At 43.6% G+C, this 18,939-nt stretch overlaps 1 protein-coding gene across 3 annotated transcripts in view; it reads right to left on the minus strand.

Annotated features, from left to right (window-relative positions):
- Positions 1-18,939, minus strand: part of HLF (HLF transcription factor, PAR bZIP family member) — a 60,488-nt gene that overhangs the window by 8,805 nt on the left and 32,744 nt on the right. For all 3 annotated transcript variants that reach the window (XM_008011412.3, XM_037993677.2, XM_008011411.3), the window contains exon 3: positions 555-775. In XM_008011412.3, coding sequence (XP_008009603.1) covers positions 555-775 — 221 coding nt within the window. The remainder of the gene's footprint in view (positions 1-554; positions 776-18,939) is intronic.

The raw sequence follows: 18,939 nt of genomic DNA on the forward strand, positions 1-18,939 counted from the left end.
TGTCAGAGAACTACCAGTTTCCTTCACAAAATCCCACTCTGGTCATCCAAGGTTGGCAATATGGAGGAAGGGCCTGTCTCTGGCTGTTACTCCCCGCAGCCTACAGGGAAATGGCAGCACCAAATTATCACAAATTCCCTAAAAGGAAGGTAACCCTTCGAGGGCGATGAGGTTCAGATGCCCTTCTCAAATGACTTCCTTTCTCTTTCCAACCTTGAAAGATTTGGGGTTTGATTCTATTAGACTTTTATGGGTTTGCATGCAGATAAGAGCACATTTGCTTCCTTTGTGGGCTTAAAATCACTCCATTGTGGACTTTAAATCCATTTTACCACTTCTCCTTGTTTCTGTTCAGCATCAAGACATAAAAGTGTATTTCAAAAAATACCCAGACAGGAAACAACTTGCCTAGAAGTCACATGCCAAGAAACAGGAAAAGAAATCAGAAATCCTTCATGCACTAGCTTCTGGGATCTTCCTGGGGTCACCCTTTTAATTTGTCTGCAGATACCACTCTCCATTTGCCCAAAGACTGATTACCAGTTCCAATTTACCTTCAGGTCATCGGGGATGAAGACTTTGCGAGCTTTCTTGATCATGGGCTGCGGCTTCAGTTCTTCCTCAGAGAACTTGCGTTTGCGAGGGTCAAACATTTCCTGGCCAGGGATGCTGGAGAGGGCAAGATCTGCTGGGTCTGGTTCATAACCCACTGGGACCTGGATGGTGTCAGGATCAATGGGACTCGGTGTATTGCGGTTTGCTGGCAACAGCTGACCTGGAACAACACAGGAGTTTTAATTCATGAACACCCTAGAGAGTCCCAGTAGGCAGCTACTTAATGATGGTCTGAGATGAGTGGTAAGAGTCTTCAGCTCACTTATATATGGTCCTAACATGATTTATCTTACTCATCCTCACTGCATTTCTGAGAACACAGCAGGTTGAGTATGACTTGACTCACGTCACATCAGGCAAAACAGAAACCCACATACACATGTTCAAAAACTAGAGAGGGAGAAGCCCAAGTTAAAGATACATGTTCATTCTTTCCTATCACACATTTGCCAGGCACTCTGCAAGATGCAATGAACAGAACTACGTATTTTTCCCCTTAAGGGTGTTTTCCAGGTGAGTTAGGGAGACAGATCAATAACTAGTCAGTTAGCGGAGAGTGTAGATGTTGGGATGGAAGTAAATCTCATGTGCTTCCACAGTGTGAGGAAATGGTACGTAAGACACAGGAGGTTAGGCAGCATTTCCTAGAGATGACACTTGGTACAGCTGCATCTTGAGACAAAGAGTAATTAGTCAAAAAAAAAAAAAAAAAAAAAAAGGGTTTTCTAGGCTCCAAGACAAGACAGAGGTTTGCATTTTTGCAGAACCACATAAAGCCTTGGGTAGCTGTCACATTGAATCAGAAGAAACCATGGAGTAGGGAGAAGTGCGAGCACAAGAGACGTGGCCAAGAAGGTGGGCAGTGGGGATATAATTTTTAAAAATCCAAATGTCACTGAGGGATGCTGAGCAATGAAGTGACAAACAGCTGATGTTTGGAAGGAAGACTCAGGCAGCATGATGAACGGATTGCATGGGGCATGGCTGCGGACTGATCAGATGCAAGGCTGTTGTGATAAACAGTGTACATATTGACAGTAGCAATGGAGATAGTGAGAAGGGGATTAGTTCAAGAAATATTTAACAAATTAGAAAGAACATAATAGAGACAATCTAACTTCCACTTGAGGGTCCTATAGGCAAGACCACTGAAATGCACGAACATCCACAGAACAATGGATTTCTTGTGTTTCTCAATGTGTCTTACTGGTGAAAGTCAACTTCATACCAGACCCAAATGTGTATGCTGGGAGCTCTGAATTTTAACTTCTAGTTTTCATCTGAATTTTACAATCGCTCCTCTCACGCCCCATTAATAAATGAGAGGATGTAGTTCAGCTGTGTTTGGCGCATCTCCTCCTCTTCCTCACTGCCAATGGTAGGTCAATGTGTGAAGTATTTTTTAGGTTTCATTAAAACCTAACCCAGGTCGAAGCATGAAGCCACTGGCTTGCATTCTAGCAAAACTGTGAAACCGTGCTCATCTGCCTTCTGCAAAGGCCTGGTGGGGAGTTTGCAAAATGAATGCTCTGGGTGACCTTCTAGGTCCCCACTCTGCTTTGCGCTCTCTTTGTATCCTGCTTGCCAAAGAGGAAGAGATGGGCCCTGAGGCGCTGGCAGAGGATGGAGATTTCTCATTAGCCAATCTGTCGCTCAGCTCCAGCTTCTAGAGACTGCTGAGTTCTGTACTGGATAGTGTCAAGCTAGATTTGATCTTGTGCCTCTTGAGATTATCTTAGAAAATGAACCACATGTGATTCAAATGGGGATTGTATTTTCCCTTTAGAAACTCTTTGAACTTAATAACAAAGCTACCCAGTGCCATCACTGCAACGTCCCCACCTCCCCATACTTACACAGGCATATGCACCCGTCTCCTATCATCATGAAACACCTCTTAATACTTCCCAAATCTAACTGCACCAAGATCCTCCTTAGTACTCCAATATTGTTTATTATGCTGTATCAAAATGTTCTCCTTTACTGCTTTATAAATATTCTTAAGCTGTACACACACACACACACACACACACACACACACACCCCTCCTCTACCATAGCACATGGTCTTTTACATTTTATTCATGTATCCCCACCTGACTCCTCACCATGACGCATACTTCAGAGTTCAGCTTCTACAAAGAGTACTCCTCATTTAATGGTGGCCTCTGAGATGCCGGACTCTGACATTCATTCGTGGACATTCTAACAATAACACTTCCCATTCAGGCGGAACCTTTCTTGGCATTCTTTCTCTCTAGGATTTTCCTCCAATGGAAGTAGGTCAGCCCTACCTGCAGAGTGGAGGAAACCTAACTGGACCACAGACAAGGTATGTGGCTTCCCTGGTATCAAACAGCAAATGGCAAAGGACCTGAGAAACAAAACCAGGTCCCGTTTCTCCCCAGAGATACTTTAGTGCCATCTTATTTATTTATATTTTCTGCTGAATTAACTCAGCTAAACTCATCTTTTCCTTTCATTTCAAAATGTCAATAGCATCACGAGTAAGGGGTATTTTTTCCTATCTCCTGTGGGATTTTCAAAATTTTAGTATAAGAATTGTCAATATAAGAATGCATGATTAATTTTTTAAATGATCAAAGATGTTCACTGCGAAATGACAACCAATACAGAAAAGCATCAAGAAAGTGAAAGTCCCGCTTCTTGCTACTCTCCTCTTCCCCCCAGTCCCACTCACTGTCTTCCCAGAGGTGATCACTCTTAACATCTTGATGTGAACCTCTTATATGTTGGTTTTTACACGTAAGTGATTTAACCCAAATGGTATTATACGACCCACGTATCTTAAATTACTTTTTAAATCTATCAATATACCATATGCAATTTCCAATGTTAGTACAAATAAAACTAACTTTTTAAAGGGTCAAGAGTATCCCATAGTTTGGATATATAACAATGTATAATTCCTCAACTGATGGATTTTTAGGTACATATTTTTGTAGAAGTGATTTCTAGAAGTGAGACTGCTCACACGAAAGGCATGTACATTTTTTATTTTTACACATACTGCCAGGATGGCTATTAAAAAGTCAAAAAATAACAGATGTTGGTGAAGTTGCAGAGAAAAGGGAACATTCTTATACTGTTGGTGGGAATATAAATTAGTTCAGCCCCTGTGGAAAGCAGTTTGGAGAGTTCTCAAGGAACTAAAAATAGAATTACCACTTGGCCCAGCAATCCCATTACTGGGCTTATACCCAAAGGAACATAAATCCTTCAACCAAAAAGACACCTGTATTCGCGTGTTCATCGCAGCGCTATTCACCACAGCAAAGACACGGAATCAACCTAGGTGCCACCTACAGTGGGTTGGATAAAGAAAATGTGATACATCTACACCATGGAATACTATGTATCCATTAAAAAGAATCAAATCATGTCCCCTGCAGCAACACAGATGCAGCTGGAGGCCGTCGTCCTAAATGAATTAACACAGAAAACCAAATACTGCGTATTTTCACTTGTAAGTAGGAGCTAAACATTGGGTACACACAGACATAATGCTGGGAACAATAGACACTGAGGGCTCTAAAAAGGTGGAGGGAGTGGGGCAAGGTTGGAAAATGATCTATTAGGTACTATGTTCAGTATCTGCATGGAGGATTCAATCAAAGCCCAAATCTCAGCATCACATAGTATATTCATGTAACAAACCTGTACATGTACCCACTGAATCTAAAATTAAAAAAAAAAAAACATTTAAAAAACCTACTGCCAAACTGTCCTCCAAAAAATGTCATATTTACACTTGCACCACCATTTGTAAGAGTGCACATGTTCCACAATATGACTTTTTAAATGTTGCCAATCTGATATGCACAACTATTACTATTGTTTTGTTTTGTTTTGTTGAGACAGAGTCTCGCTCTGTCACCCAGGCTGGAGTGTGTGCAACCTTGGCTCACTGCAACCTCTGCCTCCTCGGTTCAAACGACTCTCCTGCCTCAGCCTCCCGAGTAGCTGGGTCTACAGGCGCTCAGCACCACGCTCGGCTAATTTTTTTGTATTTTAAGTAGAGACTAAAATTGTTTTGTATTTTTTAGTAGAGGCTATTTTTAGGAGAGGGTTTCACCATGTTGGCCAGGCTGGTCTTACTATTGTTTTAATTTCCATTTCCCTGGTTACTGGAGACACTGAACATCTCGCATGTTTATTGGTTATTTGTTCTTTTTAGAAAATTTTTTAAGGTATTTTTATACATACACTCTTCTAGGTGAGTTTCAGAATACATTGGTTAAGTTATATTTGAAGTTACCATTTTAAATATAATAATATTTGGCATTTCATAGGTTAATTTGAGGACAACTATCTTCAAAATATTGAATACACCCACAGTATGCTCTCCATTTTTATTTTTTGTGGGCTTTTTTAAAAACATGTATCAGTTCAGTTATAGTTTCCTTTATTTTAGCCTCTCACATTTTAGTTTATTCCTTAAATGTCTTATAAGAGTTGTTACTAGCGTATATTACCCTATTATATTTCCTAAGTGGCTACTGCTGCTATATAGCAAGCTACTAGTTTTAAAAGCTATTGGTTTATATCCAGCCACTTTACTTTCTTATCAGTTCTAATAGTTTTAACAGTTCTAACTTCTCTTAGTTTTTAGGTGAACAATCTCATCTTCTGCCTCTATAGACAGAGGTGGCATCCTTTCTATCTTTATAATTCCTACATTCTTTTAAATAATTTTCAATTTCACTGCATTAGCCGGGTTCTACAAGACAATGAGAAGAGAGGCTGAGACGAATGATCACTGCTTGTCCCAGACTTTAAAGGAATATATGCTTTTAATTCTTCAGGTCCTTCAATATAAAGGCTTATTCTAGTATCTTAGTAGATACAACCTGACAAGGTAAGGCAGTTCCAACTCTTTCAACTTTTGTTAATAATTTTTAAAACCAGAAATAATGTATTAAGTTCTCTTAAATGCCTTTTGGTATTTATTTATTGCGATAATCATGCCATTTTTCTCCTGTATTTGTAAGTCTGAGCTTAGTATTTCCAAAGCTTTATTTAAAAGATCCATAGTGGACAAGATCAACCCCCTTACGTAGCCTCTGCAGTTACAGGAACATTGTGGTTTTTTTTTTTTTTTCTTTCTAAAAGCATCTTGCTGAAACTCACTTCCAGAAGAACCAAGGAGGGTTTCTGGAGGAAAGGGTGGAACAAAGGGCTTAAAGAAATCTGGAAAGAGAATAGAAGTGACCTTCAAACCCAAAGTTGGCCTCTACTTTTGTCACAGACTGGGCATGGCTAAACCTCCAAACAGTATAACTGGAAATAGGATATTTCATATGCTTACATATTTTAGCAAGAATTTAGCAGCTTGTGTTCAATTAGCTGATTAGCAAGCAGTCGTCAGTGAAGGGAACAGCAGCACTCTATGTCCTTATCTCTTCTCTAGTCAATGGTGTATTTTTTAAATTTATGACTGCATCAAAGTCACAAATCACAGTGTTTGTGTTACTTATTATTTAATCCTCAAGGCTAATTGCAACACCTGCAATCTTTCTGATGTGCTCCTCATTCAGGCAGTTAAGTAAATAAAGCAGGAGATTTGCAGCAGTAATGTCAAAACACAATAGTCTAATGTTGATCACTGATGAGCATTAGCCAGCTGATAACATTATCCTCTATCAATTAAGGCTGAGGAAACAGAAGACAATTTTTATTTTGGCCAAAGTGTTTCCTTTAGAGCGGATGGGTGAAACTCCTAGTGATTCAAAATTTGGTGCCAAATCTTTCCCTCCTGCTCACCTCTGCCCTCCTCCTCATCACCAGTTTAGGGTCTGTTCACTTGTCGAATTCCTGGATCCCATGTGGTCATAACCTGAAATAGCATCTTTTACCCTCTTGCCATCCCCTGATGATGATACCATCATCAGGGATTACAGCTGACTTTGCTACAAACCATGCCTGCCTCTGAAAATCCTTTTAGATACAGGGAGCCAATTGACTTAGGAGACGATAGCAACACTATAAGGCCAACGAAGAGTGCTCACAATATATACAGAGATTAAATTAAAACCTCACAAATACAGCCTAAGGATACAGGCTTTCTGGACTCTGAGGCCACAGTAGCTGGTCTCCATTCCCACAGCAAGAATCTGTTATTTGTCCAACAAGTCCTCTCTGCAAAAGCACTCATGTCCTAATGGCCAAAGGCTCATTCCCAACCCATTCATGTCCTATTCCATGTGACTTGCACTTCCAGGCAGAGCCTATTTCCCTACCCCTCACATCTGGGCTGGTCTCCGACTTGCACTGGCCAACAGAATGTGGCAGAAATGACAGTGTTAGTTCTGATGCTGGGCCTGAAGAGGCTTTGCATGTTTCTGGCCCTTTTCTGTAGCACTTCTGTCATCACCATAAACATGCCCAGTCTAGCCTGCCGGAAAATGAAAGACCGGGCCAGCCTAGGTCAGCTTAAATCACCTGAACTCTAGATATGTGAGTCCAGCCAAGATCAGCAGAGCCACCTGACCAACCCACAGCAATTACAGATGCGTGAACAACAAGCCTTTATTTGTGTACGGTGAGTTTTTGTGATTGTCTGGTGAACATTCTCATGGCAATGGAGACTCATCTACCAGCTGAGTTATTGTGTAGGCAGAGTGTGTTTACACCCACATTAACATTATAGCAGGATTTAAATTTGTACAGGACAGTGGTTAGACCTGAGTCAGACCTGCGTTTGAATGCTGATTCTGTCACCTGTATGTTATAAACTTAAGCCTTTGTAAATAAATGACCCCCCAAAATGCCCCTCTAAATCCTAATAAGGTCTGTGTCGGGGAAAGGGACTACTGCTGACTTTTTCCCCCTTCTTTTTTTAACCTACCTGAGTTTCAATTTCCTCAAAGGAGATTACTATGCCTGATTCTCAGGGGTATGTGAAAATGAATTAGATAACATACACAAACAAAGTGCTTAGCACAATCTGTAGTACCTGGAAAGTGCGCAATAAATGGTCTGCATATAAACACATATACAAAACACAGATAATAGATCACAGATACTTGAAAGTAAATCAAATAAACAGTCTATTTCCCCTGTCTAAGCCAGCACTGTCTGTCCCCTGAACTACTGCAACTTTTAACCATTCTCCCCTTTCTACCTCCCATGTCCCCACAGTGGTACACAGCACCAGAAAATAACTCTAAACATGCAGACCCATGCAGGTCACATCCCCGTATCAAACCCTCCCAAGGCTTCCCATTACCACATATGATCAGATCCACGGCTCTACCTTACTCATATACTTGGCCACACCGGCCTTCCTTCTGCTCCTTGTGTACCCTCAATGTGATTCCACCCAGGCCTTTGTATTCAGTTTCCTCTCTACCTAAAATATTCTTCCTCTGCTCTCTGCCTGCCTAGTCCTCTTGCATCATTTAGACATTAGCACGAAGGCCAATTCCTCGAACCCTCTGACTCTCCTCTACCCCTGCTCGATATCCACTAAACCACCCTATTTGCTTTTTTTTTTTTTTTTTTTTTTTACAATATTTATCTCCATCTCAAACGATCTTTTCTATTTGTTTGATGTTCCCTCCACTCCCATGTAAGCCCCATGGAACAGTGACCTGGCCTTACCTGCTGCTGCCCCAGATTCTAGATGGAACCTGCATGGAGGGGATAGCACAAGCTACTGAGCAACTGGACATAATGCCCCCCTCAGATACTAACAGGGACTTTTGGAAGGAACAGGGGCTAATTTTAATTCTTATTTTCAACATTTTGCAAATTGTCTATATGTGTATCTTCACTTTCAAAATCAGAAATTAAAAATGTTATTTTTTTTCACTTTGTGCATGTATGTTCCAGGAGTCTGTGTTAAATGCTACTGAGAGAAGGCTGGGCATGGTGGCTCATGCTTGTAATGTCAGCACTTTGGGAGGCCAAGGCAGGCAGATTGCTTGAGGCCAGGAGTTCGAGACCACCCTGGGTAACATGGTGAATCCCTGTCTCTACTAAATAATAATAATAATAATAATAATAACAAATAATTAGCTGGGCATGGTGACACACGCCTGTAATCCCAGTACTTGGGAGGCTGAGGCAGGAGAATCACCTGAACCTGTGAGGCGGAGGCTACACTGAGCCGAGATTGTGCCACTGCACTCCATCCTGGGTGACAGAACCAGACTCCGTCTCAAGAAAAAAAAAAAAAAACCACTGAGAGGAGACCATTCAACCCCCTAGAAAGGAAGAAGAAACCAAAGAGAGGGAGGAAATGTGATGAGAAAAAAAAAAAAAACCAGAGGAGGTAAAAGCACGTTGCTCTGCTGCAGGCTGTTTTACCGAATCGAGGAATATATTATAGTTGATAAACCAACCTAGCTGAGACCTAGAGGGTTCCCATCCAAAAGGCCACAGCAGCAGATGCCCTTCAATGCATCTACGACCTGAGGGCAGAAGTGTACTAGGAAAGGAAGAGAAAGAAAGAGAAATTAAGAAACCAAGGAAGAAATACAAGAATGACTCAAAGAAGAAATAAAGAAAGAATAAAGAAAGGTAATATGGAAGGTGAGAAAGGCATCAAAAGGGAGGGTGAGAAATAAAGAAGAAGAACAAAGAGAGTGTCCTGGATCCCAGTAGCTGGGAATCTGTCATGGCTCTGACGTTTTTTTAAATGTCCTGCACATTACACAGTTGATGTACTAATTTTAAGGTAAAAACAAATCATGCATACACACACACATACGCATACAAAACAAATCATGCATACACATACACATACACGCGCGCACGCGCGCACACACACACACACACACACTTCCTTTTTGCCTCATTCAGACAGCAAGTGCTCAGTAAGTTTTCAGTCCATGAGTATAGAACAAATATACTGAAAGGCCCACTGTAAAGATCCTTTGATCTTAGTGGCTCTTATCCAGCAATTCTCTCCACACAGTAACAGGCTGTCAACAGAAATATGGGTAAAGCATGATGCTAAAAAGCCAGTTCAATCCATTATGTGTAAACATTAGGAAGAGAGTCTGTCTGTTACCATTTACTGAGCAGGCGAACACAACGACGTCCTGCAGGCTGGTAGACAGGCTTCCCTGGCCTACTGAATAATCAATATCAGTAATTTTTTTAAAAACAGCGTCCTGCTCTGTCTCTCAGGCTGCAGTGTAGTGGCATGATCATAGTTCACTGCAACCTTGAACTCTTGGGCTCAAACAATGCTCCCACCTTGGCCTCCCAAAGTGTTGGGATTACAAACATGAGCCACCTCTCTGGTAATATCAGTAATACAGATATAAGGTTCTTCACAGGTATTATTTCATTTAGTCCTCACAATAGCTATATGAAGGTAGAATGGTTCAGATACTCATTTTCCAGATGTGGAAATAAAGGAATAGAAAACAGAAAGTTTAAGACAAGCTCAGATATGCTAAATAATTTGCCCTTGCAAATGGAAAAACAGAGACTCACTTCCCCCTCCTTCTCACTCTAAAACCCATGTTCTTTTTCATGCAAATGCCCCAGGAAGGCAGCCAGGAAGCCTAACCATGCCCCAAGGAGAGCCAGGCACCTGGCCTTCCAGAATGAGAGTCCTGTATGAGGACCTGGGCTGGAGCCTCGTGCAGAACACCCCACAGAACCATCAGCCTCTGCAAGGAGGGCACTGTGTCCCACATTTTAAGGAGGAAAAAGTGGAGAGGCAGAGGGGCTGAAACCACCTGCTTAAAGTCACACAGCTAGAAAGCCAGGGGGAGGCCAGGTTGAGTACAGACTCCAGTGGGCTCAAACCATAGCCCGTGCTCTTTCTGCTCCACTTCACTTCCTCCTCATGGGGGCAAAAGAGAAAAAAAGGGGAGACTCTGCAGTTTCCCTCCTCTCTAGCCCAATAGGTTCCTGGACAAGAGTTGGCAAACCCCAAAGAGGTAGGTATGGCTGTCTCTCATGGACAAGAGCCCAAGGAAGGTCCAGGCAGCCAGGCATCCTGCTTCCTTTCCCTCCCTTCTTCTTTTACCTCCCTCTCTCTTGTCCACTCCCTCCATCCTCCTGAACGACGAGCTATGCCAAGGGCAAGATTGCATTTGACAAAGCAACTGCCGACCCACAGACCAGGGCTCCTGTCAATGTCACATCTCATGCACTGTATTTGTAAAGAGCTTCTGGATAGGCCAGAAACCATGGCTCACTAGGAGAAGGGTAAGGATTCCCAGCAGACAGGGTGTCTGATGTATTCCGTCACATGAAGAAGAAGTTGGCTTCAAAGGTCACTTCTTGGGGGAGGTCTGTATTATATCTATGCTCTTAAACTATTAGTATGCAAATTAATGTTTGGTTTGGGTAAAGACAGACAGTTTGAACCCTGTTTCAATGCTCCCACTCTGGCCTGAGCCCCTTCCCTTGGGCCTGTCCTGCACGAGGTAGCTCAGTTCATCAGAAGTTATAGATAAACAGGATTCATCATGACTCTGACACTACATAGTTGTGTAAGGCCTGGGGCCAGTTACTCTGCCTCAGGGTCTGGTTCACTCATCTATCAAGTGGGAGAAATGATGCCCACCTCAGGGCGCTGGATGGGATGGACAGTATGTGGGAAGGCCCCTTGGTAGGTGGAGAGTCCACACTTCCCTCCTGTCACACTCCCCAGCTCCCATTTCCCTCTAGCTGCAGCCCAAGCAAAGGCTGTTAGATGTCACCCAGTGTGATCCTGTGCCCAGGACAGCACGTTGCCCTGCGATTATGCATCAGTACTCAAAGTGGCCCTGACTAGACTCGTCAGTTTCTAACTTGGCAGGAGCTTAGGCTGGATTAACAAGGCCTCTCATTCCAGTGGTGTTTATCATCACGCTACCTTGCCTATGATGTCAGCAAAACCTGCCTCCTTGAACCAACTGAGAGGTGAGACCAGTGGAACTCATAACCACAGCCTGTTAGAAGTCAGTTAAGTTGGCGTACAACAGACATGACAACTAGTGGCCAAGGCATGTGGCCCACGAGCCTTCTCGCCATTGCCCCCCGTGATGGTATGACAGAGCAACTTCCACCTCCTCTTCCCTGGGCCAGGAGCCTCTCCCCAGACGTGTGGGGGCACCATGTGGCAGAAGGTGAGGCAGGAATGGCTCTGTGCCTTCTACCTTGGCCTCCTCCTACCTGATAGCTGTGCCAGCACCTCAGGGCAAGGAAATATCATAGGGTGACCAGAAATGAACCCACGGTACCAGAGACAAACATCCGCATGAGGTATATTTCAGGTCTGGGCCCACTGAAGTGGGTAGGGATGGTCACGAATGGGAAACGAGAGACAACCACCTCCCCCTTCCCACATTCATATTGAAACCATGCCCCAAAGACTTAAACCAGTGACTCAAGAATTAAATAGAAATTCTTGAGCTTACCGGATGGCAGATAAGAAAAAAAAAAGCTTGTGGAAACACTAAAACTCCCTCTACTTGAAAGATGGTAAAGCTGGCTAAAATTGGTTGGGACCAATATGGCCAACTGGAGTCTGCGCAGAACGAGCTTACTGACATCACAGCCAGAATTTCCACCACGCGTTTCACATTCACCCCCCTCGCTGAATTTGCACAAACCATCCCTGAGGATGCACAGAGAGATAACTGTGCCTGCCCAAGAACTTTCCAGACCTCACCCTTCCTGCCACCAATCACCTGCTAATCCCAAAATCCATCCCCTAAGCCTTTTCTACTACAAATGCTGCCTGAAAGCCAGCAAGCACAGGGAGACAGATTTGAGTTAGACCCTGTCTCCTTATTGGTGGATACGAAATAAAAGCTTTTCTTTTCTTAAAAACCCAGTGCCATAGTACTGGCTTCTAGTGCCCTGGACAATGAGCCCTATCACCGGGTAACAATGCCATTGCTTCTCACTCCATCCCAAAGTTATGGAACTATGGTGGGAGAAGGGTAGCTTTCTAATTTCCTCTGTACTTGTAGGGAATGGATGGTAGGTTAAGACCTGGAAAACGGGAGGTTAGGTCAGCTGGTCAGCTGCTGGCTAGCTCAAAATCTGCAGTGTTTTGTGCAACAGTTATCCCTTCTTGAGAGAGTAGCAGTCAGTCCCTCCTCCCAGGGCTGCCATGGTGATGGTGGGTGTGATGACCATTTCAAGCCACACTGCAACTCTACACACTAGAGGACAGGCAACAAGAGACAGCTGGAGGAGCTCCCAGTCCAATGCTCACCTCAGCCCCTTCTCATATCCCTGCTATGGTGTGCAGAGTGGCGATGCTGGTCAAGGCCACCAGCTTTCCTCAGAGGAGTCTGAGGGGAGGGGACTTCGGCTTTTGTCAACATTCTGCATCTGGTAGAACTAGCCCAGTGACGTGCTGCCTACCTGTAGCCTCATTCTGCCCTCCTAACAACTCTGTGAAGTACGTAGGGCCAAATGGACCCATTTTAACTATGTAGAAATTGAGCCACCAAGCAATTTATTTCGGTCCCCCTAGGATGGGCTACCGAGGGGGCAGAGAAACAAGTTCTCCCATACCTGGAGTCTATTTTCAGAAACAGACTTTCCATTTTAAATGACAATATGCACCACTTGAATCAGCACCACCTAGGTCCCTGGAGTCTCTTTAATTGTCTCACTTGGTGAAAATGTGCAGGCCTAGTTATTTGAAACCTGCAGTTTCCAAAGAGCTGCCATGGCTAGTTACTAAACTGACTATTCTCCTTTGGGCTACATTAAATTTTTTGTTTTGATTTAGAAGAGAGAGTGAAGCAGGAGATGAAATCAGCGACAATATTCGCTGATGTTCACTGAGAAACCATGTGAACTGCAAACAAATGACCCATATGCTTCCCGGGTGACACCCTCCCCTCCCCTCCAACCCCCTAAAACCAAGCTAAACAAAACAAAGGAAGAAAAACAAGGTTGTTCTAAAGTCTGCATTTCTGGATGAACATGAATAGGATTCAGGTGTGTCTGTGGTTCTGCAACTTCTCAAAGAGATCCACAGATTCTTTCCCACATGAGTCTGTAAGTTAAGCACTCAAAAGTAAACATGCCTTTCCAAAGCCTTCTTGCCTTGGCTCCTAGCCAGTGTTCTCTGTAATCTCTTCTACTAAAGTTCACAGAGTCCTAAACTGATCTGTGGACTGCTGGTCATTGCCTCCAATCCCTCTGTTATTTCTAAATCAACATGTTTAAGCCAAACTCATCCACCAATCTCCTATAGACCATCAGCCTCTCCTGCAGGTCACCTCATGCCTGTGAACTATTTCCCCGGTTCTTCCAGGCTTTAAACTAACCACCCATTTCCCAGACACATTGGGAAAATGAGCCAAGGATTGGAATCCAAAGACCCCATCAGTTATGGCAACCTTGAGATTAGTCCTCAGTTTGCCCACCTGTTAAATAATAGGATGAGACATTTGGGATGATAGCAAAGGCTCCTTCCAGATCTAGCAATAAATTATTCTTGGAGTACAGTGGAAGCTTTCCTTTGTGTTTCAGATCCCTGTCACAAGACAGGTGCAGTCATGAGGGACTTGGACAACTGCAAAATCTTCCTAACTGGTCTTTGCCACCTGCAATCCCATCTGCCAACAGAGCCACCAGATTACTCTTCCTGGAGTATCTCCACCATGATCAAAGGAAGCCAATGGCTTCCTGTTGACTCCTAGTCTGAAATCTTTGTCTGCTGGGGAGAGACCTCCACAGCCAGGCATATTGTTCCTATCTCGTGCTCTCTGCTTAAGCCACTGGTCTGCTTTGTTTCTAGACACTCTTGCTTCGTATCTTCTCCACTTCTACTTGTCCTAACATCCATATCAAGGTCTAATTCAAGCCCTCCGACTCCTGACTATACCAGTGTTGGTGACAGTTCCTCCTAACTTCTTTCACAATGTCTATACTGAGAATTTTCTTTTATCAGATCAAGTGACTCTATAATTTTTAATCAACGAGATTGAAAATCTTGGCCGGGCGCGGTGGCTCAAGCCTGTAATCCCAGCACTTTGGGAGGCCGAGGCGGGCGGATCACGAGGTCAGGAGATCGAGACCATCCTGGCTAACACGGTGAAACCCCGTCTCTACTAAAAAATACAAAAAACTAGCCGGGTGAGGTGGCGGGCGCCTGTAGTCCCAGCTACTCGGGAGGCTGAGGCAGGAGAATGACGGGAACCCGGGAGGCGGAGCTTGCAGTGAGCTGAGATCTGGCCACTGCACTCCAGCCTGGGCGACAGAGCGAGACTCCGTCTCAAAAAAAAAAAAAAAAAAAAAAAAAAAAGAAAATCTTTCCAGGCAAATGACATGCCACTGCCTTACACAGAAAATGATAAACTATGTCTTTGTTGATTAAGACACTCATTTGCTGAAAACACTTTTATTGAGCACCTACTAGGGGCCAGGCTTTGAGAATATATAAATAAAACCCAAACTTTAAAAGCATGCAGTCTGGAGGTACAGACAGGTAAGTAAAAAGGTTATTAGATTGCACAATAATATGTGCTATAAAAGGGCTTTGCCCAGGCAGTCACAGGTTGGAGTTCAAAGGTTGATCAGAAATCCCTATCTTTGGAGGGAGTGCAGGGACAACAGGAAGTGTCCTTCAGAGGGAGTTGCCATCCTGGCCAAGTCTTGAAATTGGTCAGACAAGTCAATGGGATAAAGGGTAACCAAGGCAGAGAGAACAAAATATGTGAAGGCACGAAGATATAAGAGAATTCACGGGCCAGTCGGGGAACTGAGAGTAGCTGGTGTAACTGGAGCTCGGCGGGTAAGAAGAGTAGTAAAGGTTGAGACGGACAGAGAAGGGTCTTACATGTTCAGGTTCTGTCTTCAAGGGAACGGGGAACTATCGATGCAATTAGAGCAAAGGACTCCCTTGTCCGGACTACTCGTTCCAGAAAGATTGTTGTGGCAACCTGGCAGAGCTTGGATTACAGGGGAACCCGGAATGGTGAGAGCTCCCCTACATCAACAGCCGAGAACTAGGTGGATTCAAGAGTTATTAATGAGATGGGAGCAACATTAATTGTGGCCAACTGAACATGGGGAAAGAGAAGGAGAGAGCAAGATTCACTTTTAGGTTTCTGGCCTGGACACCTGGAAAGGAGGTGTTGACATTCACTGAAATAGGGAATATTGTGGAGTGAGCACATTTAAAGGAAAATAAAATGTCTCATTGCGGATCCATTGAGTTTCAGGTGCCCAGATGAAGAAGCCTAGAGCACGTGGATCTCAGCTTCATATACCAATGTAGGCTATAGAAAGGCAACGTAAATTGGAGATGCAGATGTTATAATCTTGATATCTCCCCAGACAAGAATACAGAGCAAGAAAACCAAAGAAAAAGTCCTGGGGAACACTGACAGTTTAGGTACAGCTGGAAGAGGAGGTCTGTGTAAAAGGTACTTAGGAAAAGTCACACAGGTAGAAGGTAAACCAGTTCCTGAACAGGCTAGTGAAATGGGACTGACCAGAGATGTTTCCCTAGTTACACTGTTGATCCCTCAAGAGCAATCACTGTGCCTCCTAATCAAGTGGCTGCATTATTATATTGGTTAAACAAATGAGGAAGGCCAAGCACTCACACCTGTAGTCCCAGCACTTTGGGAGGCTGAGGAGGGATGATAATCTGAAGCTTGGACTTCAAGACCAGCCTGGGCAATGTAGCAAGATCTTATCTCTAAAACATATTTTTCAAAAATTAGCTGGGCCTGGTGGTGGCATGTGCCTATAGTCCCAGCTACTTGGGAAACTGAGGCAGGAGGCTCGCTTGAGCCCAGGAGTTCGAGGCTGCAGCGAGCTAGATGGTGCCACTGCACTCCAGCCTAGGCAGCAGGACAAGACCCTGTCTCTCAACAAAGAAGAACAAGAAAACAAAGCAAATGAGGAATAATATGACTAGGAGTTCAAAACCAGCCTGGGCAACACAGCAAAATCTCATTTCTAAAAAATATTTTTCAAAAAATTAGCGAGCCACGGTGGCACATGCTTGTAGTCCTGGCTACCTGGGAGGCTGAGGTGGGAAGATCGCTTGAGACCAGGAGTTCAAGGCTGCAGTGCGCTAGACGTGTGGCAGGCATGCTGAGGTGATGACATGCATCTTGGATGTTAGGTGTCTGCCTTCTATTCTCCTTGGGAACATTTTGTTAGAAGTGTTTGTAAGAGCACCTTGGTATGTTAAGAACCACGGCTAACATAGGTGCTTCCTTTTGCTGTCTATTGCATCTAGTGTTTGAAGTGCCTGCATCAACTTTCATTATTTTTAGATTTCATGTCTGGAGAATGTATGTTTTGGGGGGCATGGGTTACGGAAGTAGGAAGGATAGCAGGCGAAATAGCCTCAACAGTCTACGATTGGCACACAGGCTGTCTTCCTATTAGTTAATGATCATTCTGAGAGGTTACTAAGTGTTGCTAAGCAATAAGAGTTGCCTGAAAGTCTATGCTAAAGAATATGGATTATCGGGGACAAATCAGCTAATTCCACAGAGTCATCTGGTACCTAAACGAAATGGACTTGATGCCTCTGGCATCTCATTTGGGGTACGGTGAGCAATCACCTAATACTGTCAGACTTTGCAGTTCTTGCTGGGCACTTCAGCGTCTGCTTCATGTAAATATTCACTGCACAAGTCCTGTTATTGACCAACTGATATATACCTTTGTGATGAGGTATTCTGGGAAGAACTAGATTAGAAGGAGGTGACAGTTTGATCTTCAGTCACGCAGGCAGAGGGAAAGACCAGACCACAGAGCAGCCTATATCGTTTACAGCTATCTATAATCTGAATTAACATTCATTGAGCATGCATCTGATTTTTACATTCAGATGCAAGCCAAGACTTGGAAAAAGGCATACGCTCAGGTTTTCTCATATAAATTCAAGTCCCACATAGGAGAAAAATGGCCGAACAGCCACTGATTTACACACGTAATAAAAATGGGGTTTATTAAACCTACTTCTTTCCACCTCCATGTTGGTAGGGAGAAGTAGGTAAATTTTCACACATATTTAAAGGCCTGCAGTAATTCAGCCTTGCTTTATAGTCATACAGCTCCCTAACATACACTAGAATAATATTCTAGACCAGACAATTTCTTAGAAATATGTTGTTTCGGAAAAACTGAAATTTTCCAGCTTGCACTAAGATTAGCCAAGCTAAACCCATCTGTCTCCTGCTTAATGTAGTCTATGGAGAAACCTTCATGGGACAAAAATCTGCCTTTATATTTCACAGGCATAAGGTAAGATTTGTGTGCCTCTTGGGTAAACAGACCACAGATATGAAGTCATCATCAAAAGATCAGATTCTGAGTTCCACGCGTTTTCTTTCAGCTTCTCAACCCCGAGCCCACCAGGACCTATGTAAGAAGGAAATTCCATCGTGATCTGCAACCTTTGGGTAGACCAAGAATATTCCAATATCTCTGAAGTCCTTTGTCATTCGAGTATGTTGACAAACTCCCATCCCAGGCAGTATGTAGTTCCCCACATAAACCCCCTTAACAGGGGATCTAATCTGACCTCATCATGGGAGTCAGTTGGTTGATTAAGGAGATCAACTGTGAAGATATGCCAGGCAAATGCTGGGTGGGAGTAGACAGGACTCAGTTTCTTCAAACAGGAAAAGAAATGCTGGCCAGGCACAGTGGGTCATGCCTGTAATCCCAGCACTCTGGGAGGCCGAAGTGGGCAGATCACCTGAGGTCAGGAGTTCGAGACCAGCCCGACCAACATGGTGAAACCCCGTCTCTCCTAAAAACACAAAGAGTAGCCGGGCATGGTGGGGGGTGCCTGTAATCTCAACTACTTGGGAGGCTGAGACAGGAGAATCACTTGAACCCGGGAGGCGGAGGTTGCAGTGAGCCGAGATCGTGCCATTGCACTCCAGCTTGGATGACAGAGCAAGATTCCATATCAAAAAAAAAAAAAAAAAGAAAAAAAAAGAAAGAAATGCTGTTAGATGAAGACACATGGTTTTCAGGTTGGTAGGAGTGTAAGGGGTGAGAGTAGGTGCCTCTCACCCCTTAGAGCTGCTCAGGGGACAGAGGAACACAGCAGAGGGTGACAAGTCATGGCCTCAAAGGAAAGGATCAAATAAATGAGGGCTGGGAAATTTTTTTCAGGCAGGCAGTAAAGAAGAGCAATAACCAAAGTAATGTCCTAAGATGGATAATTCTTAGAACAGGTTTTCTGAAGAAGAGATGTCCATTTTCTTTCAATCTATTGAGGCTATCTAAGCAAGGGAAAAGAGACACTTCAAGTTCCCAAAGCTATGTGATAACCAGGGGACATTTCAAACTGAAATAAGAGAAAGACTTTCAATATCTACAAACTCTGCCTACTGCTAATGAAATCTGA

Source organism: Chlorocebus sabaeus, chromosome 16 (assembly GCF_047675955.1).
Source record: "Chlorocebus sabaeus isolate Y175 chromosome 16, mChlSab1.0.hap1, whole genome shotgun sequence".
Classification (NCBI taxonomy): Eukaryota; Metazoa; Chordata; class Mammalia; order Primates; family Cercopithecidae; genus Chlorocebus; species Chlorocebus sabaeus.